General features: G+C 41.0%; 1 protein-coding gene across 4 annotated transcripts; it reads right to left on the reverse strand.

Moving 5' to 3' along the window:
• Positions 1-11,248: 11,248 nt before the first annotated feature.
• NKX2-8 (NK2 homeobox 8) lies at positions 11,249-14,162 on the reverse strand. Of its 4 annotated transcripts, none has more exons than XM_078149085.1 (3): positions 14,074-14,159; positions 13,550-13,725; positions 11,249-12,571 (listed from the first exon to the last, which is right to left on the reverse strand). In XM_078149085.1, exons 2-3 carry the CDS (start codon positions 13,650-13,652, stop codon positions 12,006-12,008), a joined length of 669 nt encoding a protein of 222 aa, XP_078005211.1. In that variant the 5' UTR covers positions 13,653-13,725; positions 14,074-14,159; the 3' UTR covers positions 11,249-12,005. The 4 variants fall into 4 exon arrangements, with proteins under 4 accessions (XP_078005211.1, XP_020846768.1, XP_020846769.1 ...); XM_020991109.2 differs by having other exon boundaries at positions 11,250-12,571; positions 13,554-13,767; positions 14,074-14,162; XM_020991110.2 differs by having other exon boundaries at positions 11,250-12,571; positions 13,554-13,725.
• Between the last annotated feature and the right edge of the window lie 968 nt (positions 14,163-15,130).

The raw sequence follows: 15,130 nt of genomic DNA on the forward strand, positions 1-15,130 counted from the left end.
AAAGGCTCATACAGAGGAGGGGAAATGGAGGAAGGTGAGAAGGAATGAGTGAGTCTTATTCTCACAGGATTTGGCTTAAGGTGAGAATAACATACACACTCAATGGGGTATGGAAATCTGTCTTACCCTACAGAAAAATAGGGGGACAAGGGGAAAAGAGAGCAGGGAGATGATAGAGAGGAAGGCAGATTGGGAAAGGGTATAATCAGAAGTAAATACTTCTGAGGAGAGACAGGGTCAAAAGAAAGAATAGAATAAATGGGAGGGCAGGATAGGATTAAGGCAAATAGAGTTAGTATTTCACAACATGTCTACTATGGAAGTGTTTTGCATAACTGAATATGTTTAACCAATATTGAGTTGCTTGCCTTTTCAATGAGGGTGGGTGTGGAGGGAGGAAGGGAGAAAATTTGAAACCCAAAGTTTCAAAAACACATGTTAAAAATTGTTTTTACATGCAACTCAGAAATAAGAAATAAAGGAAATGAGGTACAGAAATCTATCTTGCCCCACAGCAAAATAGAAGGAGAAGGAGATAAGAGAAGAGGGTGAGAAATAGAAGAGAGGGCAGACTAGGGGAAGGGATATTCAGAATGCATGCCATCTTGGGGTGGGGGAAGGAGTGAGATAGGTTGAAAATTTGGAACTCAAAATCTTGTGGAGGTGAATGTTGAAAACTAAAAATAAATAAATTTATAAAATAAAACAATTTTAAAAAAACAAAGGAAAATATAAAGTTTCATCTGGGCCTTATTTCTTTCTGTCTTTTCAAACATTTTACTCATCTGGGATGTAGTCAAACTAGGTTGATTTTGCATAATTAAATTATTTCAGTAATGGCCAGAGTTCTCTCTTTCAGACCTATCAATGATCTAGAAAAGGAAGTCAAATTTTCATTTAATATAAAAATGTTGCTGTTGTATGTTCTTTTTTCTTTGTGCCTGAAGAGGACCAAAATGATATCATGATGTCAGGGTCAATATACAATATGTCTGGCTATGGCTGATCATACCAATATAAGCTTGGAAAGCTCTACCACAAGTCAGGTACAAATAGGTATGACCATTTGGAAGTGGCACATCTCACATTCCTTTTGGGCCACCACAATTCTGCTTTGCTCAGAACACTGTGCCTTCTTTGATGTGGGCATACCATACTACACTATCCTGTGCCAGTGTCTCCCATGTCTCACAATTGATACCAAAGTTTTTCAGAGAGACCTTGAGAGTATCCTTGTATTGCTTCTTCTGACCCATTTGTGATGCTTGCCTTGTAAGAGTTCTCCATAAAATAGTCTTTTAGGCAAATGTACATTTGCATTTTAAAAACATGACCAGCCCATTGGAGCTGCACTCTCTGCAGTAGAGTTTGAATGTTTGACAGTTCAGGTGAGGGAAGGACCTCAGCATCTGGTAACTTATCTTCCTTAGTGATCTTTAGAATCTTCTTAAGACAATTCAAATGGAACTGGTTTGATTTTCTGGCATGGTACTCAGAGACTATCCAGTTTTCACAGGCATACAACAATGAGGTCAGCACAATGGCTCTGTAGATCTTCAGTTTGCTAGGCAGTCCAATATCTCTTCTCTCTTATACATTCTTTTGGAGCCTCCCAAATGCTGAGCTAGTACTAGCCATATGTGCATCAATCTCTTCATCTATGTGGACATCACTGGAAAGTATACTACCAAGGTAAGTGAACTTATCCACAGCATTCAAAATTTCTCCATTTCTTGTGATTCATAGTTCCAATTATGTATGGTATGATGCAGGCTGGTGGAGAACCTGTACTTTCTTGGTGTTAATTGTTAGGCTAAAATTAACCCAAGTGGCAGAGAATCAATCTATACTTTGTTGCATCATAGCCTCACAGGCTACATTAAGTACACAACCATCTGGGAACACAAAGTCACACACCAAATCTCCCTCCGCTTTAGTCTTGGCTTGTAGCCTTTTTAAGTTAAATAATTTACCACCAGTGTGGTAGTTGACTTTGATTCTGTTTTTGCTCTGGTTGAAGGCATCTGACAACATTGCTAAAAATATGCTAAAAAGTCTGGGAGCAAACACACAGCCCTGATTTACTCCATTGGTGACTGAGGAAGCATAAGAGCACTGTCCATTATCCAGAATCCATGCAAACCTGCCATCATGAAACTGGTTTACAATGCTGATGAACTACTTTGGGCAACCTAATTTTACCATAATCTTTCACAGGCCCTTGTGACCAACAGTATCAAAAGCCTTGGTAAGTTTGATGAATGTGTAATATAGACCTCTGTTCTGCTCCTGGAATTTTTCTTGAAGTTGTCAGGCAGCAAACACTGTGTTGACCATTGCTCCACCCTTTCTGAAGCCACACTGGCTCTTGGATAGATGAACATCTTCCAGGTGACAGATCAGTTGATTAACAGGGATTCTGGCAAGAATCTTCCCAACAATGACTAAAAAAGATAATTCTTCTGTAGTTGTCATAGGAAAACCTACTTCCTTTTCCTTTATATAGATGGACAATGAAGACATCTTTGATCTTCTGAAGGATAACCTCCTCTTGCCATATAACCAAAAAAATTTCCTTCATCTTCTGTATGAGCAATGGACTTCCTGCCTTGTAGATCTCTGCTGCAATGGAATCAGCATCAGGCACTTTGCCACATGAAAGGAGTCTAATGGCATTCAGAACCTCTTCTTCCATTGGAAGTTCAGCTAGAGAGGGATTCATTTCAACCTCAGGTAAATGGTCAGTTTAGCACTGGTTGATGATGATCTCTTAAGAATGCTATAGAACTGTTCAGCCCATCTCTCCAGGATCATGTCCTTATCACTGATCAGTATGGTTCCATCAGTGCTGAGTAGTAGAGATGCACCAGAGGCTTTTGGCCCATAAATAGCCTTCAGGATACTGCTAAAAAACATTTTGGATTGTTACTATCAGCATAAAACTGAATTTCATCTGCCTTCTTACTGAGCCAAGAATCCTTCATCTCTTTAAGTTTTGCTTGCACTTTACTTTTGATGGAATTAAATGCTGACTTTCTGGAAATGGATGAATCATCCTAATGGTATTCCCTATAGAGTTCTCATTTTTCATTTTGTAGCTTCTGAATTTCCCCATCATTTTCATTAAACTAATCCTGATATTTGCAAGCATCCTGACCCAGATGAGTAAATGCAATGCTGTATGCTAAATCTCTGAAAGATGAATATTCCTTTTCTGCTCCACTGTGCTCAGTTTTCCCTGCAAGTCAGTAACAAATTGTTCACACACAAAGAAGCACTCTAATCTGTTGACATTGAGTCTTCTGACAGTCATCATGCCTTGAGGCTGCTGCTTTTGTTGAATGCATATGTTTAGCTTGGAGAGAATAAGTCTATAATCAGTCTAGCACTCTCTGCCACTCATCACCTTTGTCATTCTTCACATCCCATCTGTCTCTTCTCCTTAGAATTACATAGTCTATTAAATGCCACTTGCGAGGGGGCATCCCTGAAGTTTTGTTGCATTCAGGTAAATGCAATGAGAAGGTTATGAGACACAAAAGTCTTCAATAGTAAGTGATTGTTGCTGTGCTATTTCTGACTCCATTCTTCTCAAGGATTCCCATCATGTCTGATAGTCTATGCCTACTCTTGCATTAAAATCACCCAGAATTGTAAGCTTGTCCTCTTTCAGCACATTGATGATAAAGGTCTCCAGGTCTTCATAAAATTTTTCTTTGACCTTATCAAGGTTTTTCATTGCAGAAAATATGCACTGATGATGGTGGCATGCCTCTTTCCTGCTAGTGGCAATCATGAGCCTGTCATGCCTCCTTTTGGGAGGCACACAAGCATTCTGACTAGATTAGTTTTGATTGAGAAACCTACACCAGCTTCATGGTGTTTCCTATCATTGCAGCCACTCCAGAAAAGCTTGTATCCAGCTCCAACTTCAGTAAGCTGGATTTTATTTGCCAGCCTTTTTTCATTCAGGGCTGCTATTCAAATATGATACCTGCTAGTTCTCTTACATCAAGAGCTGTTCAACTTCTAGGCCAACTATATTTCTTGTTGTCTGTAAGCATGCACACATTCCATGTACCAATGTTGAGTGGAATAATTTTTGCAAATTTTTGTACATGCTTCTGTGTTTTGACCATGAAGTGAAATCCCCACCTGCTGTGGTAAGTAGGACAAGGTTAAGTGAAGCAGACAATCTTAAGGACACCTTTTTCTAGCCCCTTCCTCATGTCAGGAAGTGAGCAGCATAGTCCTTAATAAGGCTGCTCAGACACCCAATGGGTTGCCAAATCCCACTGCTGCTTCAGTCCAGTGAGAAGATGCCTCTATGGCCTGGGACACCTGTGTGCAGGGTTGTGCCTACACACCTGCTGCTTTGTCACTAGGCTGTCACCACAGGAATTCAAGGTAGGTAAAATATTAAGATAGTAAAATAATAACATAGTAAAACAAAATAATTTAATACCAAAATTATAAAATTGTAAAATCATGTAATTATTATAAAATTATTGAATAGTAAAATAATAAAATGGTATGGGTAATGCGTTTTGACTCATGCATAAATTGAAGTGAGGTAGAGTTGCATGAAGTCTGCAGTTTCACTCTCTTTTCCAGAATCATCAGAGCCCAGTGGCAAGAAAAAATTTAAGATGACTGGCTATGGCTAGAGATGCAGAGGATGACCTTAGTGTTTTCAATGTCTGACCAAGTTCTAAATGCTCCATGGCTTCTGCATCATAGCCTTCATGGCTGTTGAAACAAACAAACCTATTACATCAGGGAAGTCTTCACATTCTTGAGATAGACAACCCTCGCTCACCAATGGGTTTCAGACTCATCATTACCCTCAACCTAGTTTCTCCCATCTGTGGAGATAGTCTTGCCAGGATATTGCCACTGGGCAAACTATAGCTTTCTGAAGCCACAGGTGAGAGCTAGGTGGCAGGTGGACACCAAAGGTGAATGAGTATCTCTGAAAAGGGTTCAGCAGCCCTCACCTCAGAGGTAGTAGTCCTCCCTCAACATCCTATACAAATCTAAAACAAATCTAGCCCACAGAAAACAAAATACCAAAAGAGATGAGAAACAAGCCAAGGCTGGGGAAACAGAAATCACCTGGAACTTGAGTCCAGGGCAAAGTCATTGAATCTTTCAGTGCCCAGGTGGCATAGCTCTTAAAGAGCTAAGACTAAGTAGAAAACAAAATGTTAACCTGAATTGGTAGAGGAACTTCATCTTCAAGAGCTCCCCACATCAATGAAATCATAGGTCCTAAAAATAGACAAATAAACAAAAAACTCAACAATCACATTTTCTATACATTATACATAAGATAAGGATTTAATTTAACAATGATTTCATTGATAAAAGGAACTCCCAGGAGAAGAAACTACCTCTACCAATACAGGTCACCATTTCCCCCCTGCATTTTATAGTTTTAGAGGGTTGACTAGAGCATAGGGAATTCTCCATTAGGAAACTACCTCTACCAATGCACAGAGTTGCCTGAGGCACTGATACATACACACATGTACATGTGTGTGTATACATGCATGAATGCAAACATGCATGCGTGTGTGTGTGTGTGTGTGTGTAACTCCCATATAGCAGAAGTGGAAATTGAACACCAAGCTGTCTTGATAATAAGGTTAGCTTTTTTATACACTGTATCATTCTATCTCTTAGGGTCCCTGGCTTTATATCTATCTAAATGAAGCTATGAATGAATAAGCATTTATTAAGTACTACATGGCAGACACTGTATTGAGATACAAATAGAAAAGTAAAATGGTTCCTACTTTCAAGTTGCTCACATTCTAATAAGAAGAGACAGTATATATCTTTATCTATATCTATCTAGGTATATATATATATATATATATGTGTGTGTGTGTGTGTGTGTGTGTGTGTGTGTGTGTGTATGTATTTGATGGAATATGCTGAATTTAGTATTTTGATTTAGTAGACATCTTGTGTCAAGAAAATACTAAGAATCACAAACATACTGGCTGAATAATTTCCTTCATCAACCTTAGGTTGCTAAGACACTAAGTTGCTGTGCTTAAATAATGGATGTGCTAAAGAGGTATAATATCCTTTGAATCACAATGAGAGGAAATTGAAAATTGTAATCCTCAATAGCAAGAGATATAAATAAACTGAAGTTAATATATTTACAATGGTAGAAAGAAGAGAGGGAAAATATAAAGAAAATACTATTTAATATAATGAAAAAATAGGGGTCAAATGGAGAGAATGAAAGGGCATGAATGAGATAAGGGCCAGGAATGTCAGAGTACATGGGGATCAGGGGAGGTGGGGAAGAAGGAAGAAGAGAAAAGTTTGAATGAACCTCCAAAATACAACAGCAGCGTGATCTATGAGACTCCAGTGAGAAAAGCAGAGCTGACAATTGGTGTCAAGACAGCAACAGCAGATGTTTTTCTGGAAGAATAATGGTAGAATGATTACCAAAGAACAATATTTTGACCTGCAGACAGCAGTAGTGTTTCATTGGGCAGTTGGACAAGAATATATATAAAGAAATACAGAGGAAACAAGGTCAGTGTCCAACAGCAGGGTATGTGGGGGAGGGGAAGAAAGTTATGAAGGAAAGCACTACTTGGTGAATATTCCTATTAGTGGTTCATATTATTCATATTTATCACTCAGTGTAGCTTTATCACTCAATGTATATATACATATACATATATACATGGAGAGAGAGAGAGAGAGAGAGAGATAGGTACTCCCACAAATGTTTTAAATTTCCACTTCCTCAGTCTACTAAATTCCCATACATGCTCCTCTACTCTTCCTCAACTAAATTTATTGATCTTGTCATCACTCACATATGTTCCACTTCCATATTCTTGAACTCTGAAATTCCTTTGTCTGACCACAACCTTTTATCATTCCATCTTTCCATTTGCTTATGATCTATAAGCCTGTCTTCATTCTCACCTTGACTTCCATTCCTTACACTCTTCAATACTTCTCCAGGTCATTGCTTCTGTACTGGCTATGCATCCCTATCCTGACTCCATGGTAAACCACCTAACTCTACACTATCTTCTACTCTAAAATCTTTTCCACCTTGTCCTTTCACCAATCACACCTTGCCAAACCCAAACACTAGATTACTCCTACTACACATCTCTTTCACTTCCTATCATTCACCTCTTTCATGAGCTGTTGATCAGAGCTAGAAGAAATCACAGAACTATGCTGATTAATTTATGTTCTCCAACATCAACTGGACCCTTACTTCAGCAAGGCAATTATCCTATTCCTTCTTAATTGATCCATTCACCACAGTCAAAGTTACAAACCTCTCTTCTCTATTTAATTTCCCATAGCACTCCTATTCCCATTCTCTGAGCTAAGAACTTTGCCTCATATTTCACTGAAAAAATTGTCACCATTTGTCATGAACTCTCCCTTCTCCTCTCCTCTTCTCACTCATTCAGACACTTTCTCCTCTATCTCCTTTTCTCATCCAGTCTCTAATGAAAAAGAAATGGCCCTTCTTGGAAAAACCAACCCTTCTGCATGTCCCCTTAATCCCATCATCCCCTATCTTCTGTTATAGGTTGCCTGAAATACCATTTTCACTCTCTCTATATATATACTGAACTGCTACCTACAAATATATCCAAGTATACCTCAGCCTTTAAAAATCCTTATTGGATCCCTATGACTCTTAACATCTATTATCCAATGTCTCTCTACCCCTTATTTAAGAAAATCCTTGAGAAAGTCATCTAAACTCATTGCCTCCACTTCCTCTCCCTCTGTCCTAAATACTATGAAATCTGGCTTCTGACTTCATCATCCTACTGAAATTGGTCTCTTTGAAGTTACCAACAATCTTTTCATTGCCAAATATAACAGCCTTTTCTCAATCATTATCCTTCTTGACCTCCCTGCAACACTTGACGCTAATGATCACCTTCACTTTCTAAACTCCAGAAGCTGCTTATAACCTCCAGGATCAAATATAAATTAGTATTTAAAGATCTTCATACTTTGCCTGCTTCCTATCCTACTAGTTTTCTTGAATTTTACATTCCTCCACAAACTCTGCCATCCATCTTGCTCTCCCAAGATGACACCACACTTCCTATCCTCACTTTTGTTTTTACTATCCCTCATTCGTACCTGAAATGCTTTCCTTCCTCATCTCTACTTCTTAGAATCCTTAGCTTCCTTCTAGAGTCAACTGAAATGATACCCTTTAGAGGAAACCTTTTCTAATTTTGCCCTGTCCCTTCAGCTTCTAGTTAATTTCCCCCCACTTCATGACTTTCCATCTACTCTGCATTGATCTTGGATATATTTATTAACACACATAACTATTTTCCAGATTACAATGGAAGCTTCTGGAAGTCAGGGACCATTTTTGCATTTTGTTATATCTCCAGACCTTAGCACAGTACTTGGCACATGGTAAGCACTCAGTATTGACTACTGGCCATAGGATTGGAGAAAACTCACAGAACAATTGATTTGGAATGGAAGAGATGTTAAAGATTATCTAAGTTAAATATCCACATTTTAGATCTGAGCAAACTGAAGGAGAGGAAAAGCAAATTGCTCAAAGTCACAGAGGTAGTAAGTGGCAGAGGATTCAAACCCATGTCAATGAACTCTAAATCTAGTACTCTTTGGGACTTGAGTTTAAAAAAAAAAGTGATTCATGAATCCCTGAGTTTCCATTACGGCAAGAATCAGAATGGGTAAAAAGTTATTTCTCTTCCAACTCCTGCCTTCTCTGGATTGCTTCAAGTCCCAAACAAAATCCCTCCTTCTACAGGAAGTCTTTTCTTAGTGCTCTTACTTCTACTGCCTTCTCTTTTTTGATTATTTTCAATTTATCCTGCATACAACTTGTTTATGCATAACTGTTTACATATTGTCTTCCCCGTTAAATTGTGAGCTTTTCAAGGACTGTCTTTTATCTTTCTTTGTATCCCCAATGTTTAGCACAGTGCCTGGCACATAATAGTGGTGAAGAACTGTTTATTGAATGAATAACTATTTTGTCAATGAGCCAGAAGAGGGATTCCATCCCCCACTTGTCTGCATCCTTCTGCCTTCTTGATCGAATTTCTAATACACATACATTAAACTACCCTTAAGTCCAAATTTATCAGGAATTCTAGGAAAAGAAAAGATAGGAGAGAGGATGGGTCATTCATAGAATAAAAGGATCAAGAAGAACTGGGTGGGGGAGATGCTTTTTATTACAATTCCCTTCTGCAGAAAATGATGGAAAGCTTTGTTATTGACAATAGCAGGAGACAAACTGAACTTTTGTTTCTATGAATGGAGAAAACACTATTTCTAGAAGCTGGAAAATATGAAGAATGGACAAGATCATTTGGACGATTTCTTAAAGAGAACTCCCCCCCCCAACCTTTTTACATAAGGTTAACCTATGAAGCAACCTGTTAGGTTCAAATATATGTCTTACAAGGTCAGGGCTACTTCCCCAGCAATCATTTATTGGAAAAGGATTTTATGATATCAATTTGATAATCTCCAGCTCACAATGGCAGTATTCTAATTGAAGTTGTAAACCCATAAAATTCAAGTCCTTTGTCTTCCTGAAGGCCACAAGGTTTTAAAAGATACCATTGTCTTGCCTAACACGCATTACTTTGTCACCAGGGACTGATTAAACAGTCTTGAATTGAAACAGTTTTGATTTTGTCCAGGTCCTTTTCAGACTTGACAATACACTTTTCAGCTCCCAAGACAAAAAGAGGTTTAAGGATCTAGATTCTTCTAAGATTACCCTATCCATATGGAAGACAAGGTGGCCAGCAGCTGAGACCCAAATATCCCAGTCCTTTCCCCCTCTTTCCTTCTCTTCCTTAGCCACACACCCTCATACCAGACGATAAATCCTGACACATTTTCCTTGGAATAGTGACTGAGATTTCTCAATTTTCCCCTACAATCTATTCAGGTTAATGGCTATTCTTACAATCCACTGCCTCCTTGAATTTATTTGAACTCTTTTTGCTCCTCAGTTTCATGTCTTGAATTGTCCACTTAGGGCTCCTGAGTCAGAGTCTTGAAATATATACCAGATTAATCTTCCCACCCAGGGCATCAAAGCTTGAGTTTCCCTGTCCTTCTGGCTTGACAAGAGACAGGATTTCAAATCTGTAAAGGCAACTAGGTAAAGTAGTGGGTGGAGTCAGGAAGACTGCATTTTAAACCCTGCCTCCCACACATGTTATGATCTTGCAATCACTTAAACTTACTGTGCCTCAGATTACTCATCTGTAAAATAAGTGAGCTGAACTCAATAGCTTTGAAGGTCCTTTCCAGCTCTAAATATGTAATCCTATGATCCAATTAGGGAGGCAGTAATTTCTGACAAGTGGACTGGGCTGCTGACAGAGCTGATGAAAAGGAAAAGGCTTTTTTTTTTTTTTAATCATAAGGGAGTAGAGGGCTGGTGACAGAAATTGGATCCTGCTCCTGGGCCTAGGTCGTTCTTGTGAGAGGTGGGAATCAGAAAATCTCAGTTATTTAAAGTAAATTGTGTTCCTTTTAATCAAGATCTAATTCCCACACTTTGTTGGCTGTCACTTCTCTAAGACTCTCCCTCCCTTATATTTGACTCTTCTTCCTCCTAGGCATTTCTCTAAGCTCTTTTAATTTTTTCCCCTTATCCAAAATTTCTATCTTTAAGTCAACTTAAATATCAGAAAGGGGGAAAAAAACTTTTAAAACCTATCTGGAAGCAAGATGCACAGGCAGTTTGCATGAAATAGTCAAATGTTTGTACTTTCTGAGTAAGATGACACCCCAGTCATTACCATCTTCCTCCTCCTCCTCCTCCTCATTGTTGTCTCCTTAAGGTTTTTATCCTTGCCACAACTTTGGGAGAGAAGTGCTATTATTATCCCAATTTAATAGATGAGAAAACTTAGGCAAACAGAAGTTAAGTGACTTGCTCAAGATCACACAGCTAGTCTGAAGTCAAATTTGAATTTGTCTTTCTAACTTCAGGTCTACAGCTTAAATCTTTTTGCATAAAATTGTGGATCTGCTTTATATTGGACGCAGGAGATAATGTGATAATGAAGAAATAACTTACATCCTACCTTTGGGCTCCTTTTCCTGTCTGTAAAATGAAGTGACTGGACTATACAACATCTGATATTCCTTTCAGCTCCAAATACATGATTCTATCATCCTTCAGAATCACTTAGGGCAAAGAAACGGTTTTTTATTAAAATTTCAAAAGGGTGGGATCAGGAGAAATATGTCTCTACCCAAGATTGTGATGCTGAATTTGGAATTAGAAATTACAGCTTCCAGAATGGGGAGGGGGAGAACTCACAAACTTGTACACCCAGGCCCTTTCCAGTAACAACTAGCTGTTCTCCACACCTCCACTACCATCTCCTTAATGTTGAGTCTGGATTTCGATTGTATGCATTTTGGAGCAGTGAAAGAGCAAAGTCTTTAAAAGCCAAGAGAAAGCAGCAGCAGTGTAATGTATGCCCTTCAAAACACAGCATTGCTTCTCTACTCTGTTATGCAGAAACGGGAAAAGAAAGGATCCAAATATATTTTATTCACATTAGTACTACCACAAAAAAAAATCTATTTCTTTAAAATATAGATCGTTTCCCATACAAATCACTACTTTGAAAATATACAAATGTGGTTTGAACAATCCATTTAACAGGTGAATTTGCAGCTGGGGAGAGGACAAGAGGAAATATTGGCGAATTCTAGTCCTGGCTTTCGCCGAGACTTGAGCGTGTGATCTGGAGAGAACTAGGGGGTCCCAGAAAGGTCAGATGTAAGGAGGACAGAGAGCTGCCACAGTCATCCACTGCCCCTGGAACCTAAAGACGCTTTTGGGACTACAGGGAAGGTTCTAGGTCTCTGAAGTAAATTTCTGTAAATAGACTTGAAGGTCGGAAATCAGTAGAGAGAGAGACCCAAGACATCCCTTCTCCTCTGCCCTGGCGATCTCACCAGTTCCAAGAGACAACTGTCGGGTGAGCTAAGTGCTGATTAGCCTGAAAGAGACTAAGTGCAGCCGTGGAACTGGTGGGGAAAGAAGGGTAACCCTGAAGAACGCAAGTGGAGGCAGTGGCAGCTTGAGGCAAACTCGGGTTGTCCAGGTGTGCTGCCAGACTAGGTTCGCAACCTTGGCAAGGCTTTCGGTCACTGACTAGCACCGGGACTACCACACGGTGTAGCAGCCCAGGAGTTGGGCTCAGATCCACCGCACAGGCAGGACCCAGAGGCCCATGACTCCGGGCACGCTTCATCTTGTAGCGGTGGTTCTGGAACCAGATTTTGACCTGAGTAGGCGTCAGGCTCAAGAGCCGAGCCAGCTGTTCTCTCTCTGGAGCAGAGAGGTAACGCTGCTGCCGGAAGCGCCGCTCCAGCTCCAGAGTCTGAGCCTTGGAGAACAGCACCCGTCGCTTCTTCCTCTTCTCAGAGTCGGAGACAGGCAGCTCTACAGGAGGCAGGGATCGCAGTCGCTCCACGGAATCCGAAGGGTTGGTCTCTGGGCTGCTGTCGTCTGAAGCTGAGAGGACGGCAAAGGAGATGCACCACGTTGAGGGCGCGGCACAGAGTGCCCGAATCCAGTCTACTCAACTACACACGTTGGTCTAGAAAGATTGTCTAAGGGCATTTGAATCAGATACTGATATCCCTTCGCACCCTCCCTTCGGAGCGCCTTCCCAACGACACAGGGCTTAAATATTTTGTTTCGCTTTCTCTAACTCCTACTAAGGCACTAGTCCTTCTCTCGGAACCCGTAAATGAAAACACAGACCTGAAACTGTGCTCTGTGTCAGTATTAATATGCATTCACTACTATCTACAACACCATTGGTATTTAACTGAATTTGGATTATATACCTCTGGGCATACCTTGGTAGACAGTCTTGCCGTAACGTCACCTGTTCCCCATCCTTCCCCAATTCTAGTCTGCAAGGGAGGAAGACTGAGCCCATAAATTTCAATGCTGAGCATTCGCTAGATCTGGCCTGGGGAGAAACGAGCTGCTTTTTCCAGCGTTTAAATTGGACATAAAACCAAGGTGTGTAGGCAGGAAAAAGAAAATTCGAAGTGAATGGATAAAAGGAATAGGTTGGGCTTTTAAAAATTGTTGGTTTATAACAGGAAACGAAATTCTAATAACCGGGAAATCATATTCATACCTACAGCTCCAGTTTTGCAGAGCTGACAAATTTATTATTCTTCTCCCTACCTGACATGGTGTTGAGTTTGAAAGGACAGAGTTCCTTGGTTTCGGAGTTTGAGGTTAAATTAGAGACTTATTCTGAGAACAGCAGCTTCGCAAAGCTCCACATGGAGATCTTCAGTGACGCCGACTGCTTTCTGACTGCCTAGCAAAAGGCTCCCCTCTGTGTTTCTGAGTTAGAGACTCATTCCTTCTGGGTTCCACAGAACCTAGTCAATATCCAGACTGGAGTACACCTCCCCGACCAGGTTACCCTCCCCACCCCTCAAGGAACAAGTCGAAATTGCCACTCACTCACAGGGGTAGTGACTCCGGTCAGTCTCCATCCACTCCCGGTAAGGGCCGGGGCTGCGATGGGTTGGTGGTTCTGGGTCCCGCCTCCGCAGGTGTTGCGCATCTTGCTCTGGTAAATCCAGGAGGCTGCGCACAGTGAAGCTAATACGTCCAGATGTGCCCATGGCTGCACTGGCCTGCAAAGGGTGGGCGAAAGAGTGCTGCGGGGCAGCTGGAAGCTGAAACAGAGGCCCTTGGTGTTGCGTGACCAAAGGAATATTAGTGTCGTTTACAGGAGGATCCCCTATTTATATAAACAGTTCTCCCAACTCTGGTTGCTTTGAAAACTGTCTCTGTCTACAGGATAAGTACCTGAACTAGATTGGGGGTTTTTAACCCTGAAAGGAGACAGTAAGGTGCCACCTCAGTCCTCTTCTCGGCCCCGCCCCTCCCCGTTACCTCACAGAGACAGCAGGAAACAGGCTTTAGCTTTAGAGATTCTGTCTGATTAGCCTAAAGTGAGGACAGATAATGGGGATTCTTACCAGTGAATAACATCTTGGGTGGCAAGCGATGGTCCACCACCCGCCCACCTCCTCTATTCCCCATCCCCCCAGCCTTCACTAACACCAGCTTCCTTCTTCTGCACTGACACAGTCTGGTCCTCATCAGAGTTCTAGAAGTCTGGAGGAGGGTGGGGGTGGATATGAGGGTGAAATGGGTGTGTTTTACGAGGATCCAGGAATTTATTCCCTGTTTGCTTTATTCATTGAGGTTGTTTGCTGGCTTGTTAGTTTCCCCTCAATTATCTGGGAAGTGATTTACAAGGGTGGAATTAAAAGGCCCTCCTCCATCTTCTCTCCCCCCCCTTCTCTACTTCACCCCTAAGAAAACAATCTGCCATTCATCTACGTAGCTGTATAGCCACAGAACCTTGGCATTTCGGCTTCTGCCGATGCCGGCCACACCGAATGAAGAATCATTCTTCCGTTAGTTGAAATGGCCGCGGTTTCTGGCCTTTAAGTGTTAGCTGAAAGTGCAGTCCATATTTACCTTTGTGGTTTCACCAGAGTGTTGAGAGGCAAAGCCACGCTCCTCATGGATACACAGCAACTCCAGATCTGTCTCAGGGGCTCCACAGACAAAGTATAAAGAATGGTTGAGGTAACCATCCAGGTAACCCAGACCAAAATTCCGCTTTCCTGATCTACTAAGACGGTTGGTTCAGCCTTCCGCTTTTGTTTTAACTGGTGAGATCCACCACCCAACCACCTACTGGTGACCCATTTATCTGTTTGTTCCCCCCACATACCCCTATTCAGCTCAGATGATGGCTGTGGATCAGAATTTGTCTAGAAATAGATTCCCATCCACTTTTTTCTTACTGTCCACCCAATCTCTGACCCCTAGGGCTTTCAGAAAAGAAGGAACTGTGATATCCCTATTTCAAGTTCGATAGCGCTGGGGTTTAGGATTGCATGTCACTGACAGTGTCCCATCTCAGGGGTTCCAGAGCCAGTCAAGTATGATGATTACCCTAAACTGAATCACTTTGGAGTATGGTAATATTGTTTTGAAAGTAGTACAACTCTGCCACACATC

This window comes from Phascolarctos cinereus, unplaced genomic scaffold, assembly GCF_003287225.1.
Source record: "Phascolarctos cinereus isolate Bilbo 61053 unplaced genomic scaffold, phaCin_HiC Scaffold_2;HRSCAF=192, whole genome shotgun sequence".
Taxonomy (NCBI): Eukaryota; Metazoa; Chordata; class Mammalia; order Diprotodontia; family Phascolarctidae; genus Phascolarctos; species Phascolarctos cinereus.

Excerpts from the sequence above, each read along its gene's own strand:
- NKX2-8 (XM_020991109.2), bottom strand. The coding sequence starts at position 13,713 with ATGGGCACATCTGGACGTATTAGCTTCACTGTGCGCAGCCTCCTGGAT. Across the intron at positions 12,572-13,553 it reads TGACCGGAGTCACTACCCCT|CTTCAGACGACAGCAGCCCA; the intron begins GTGAGTGAGTGG and ends CCGTCCTCTCAG.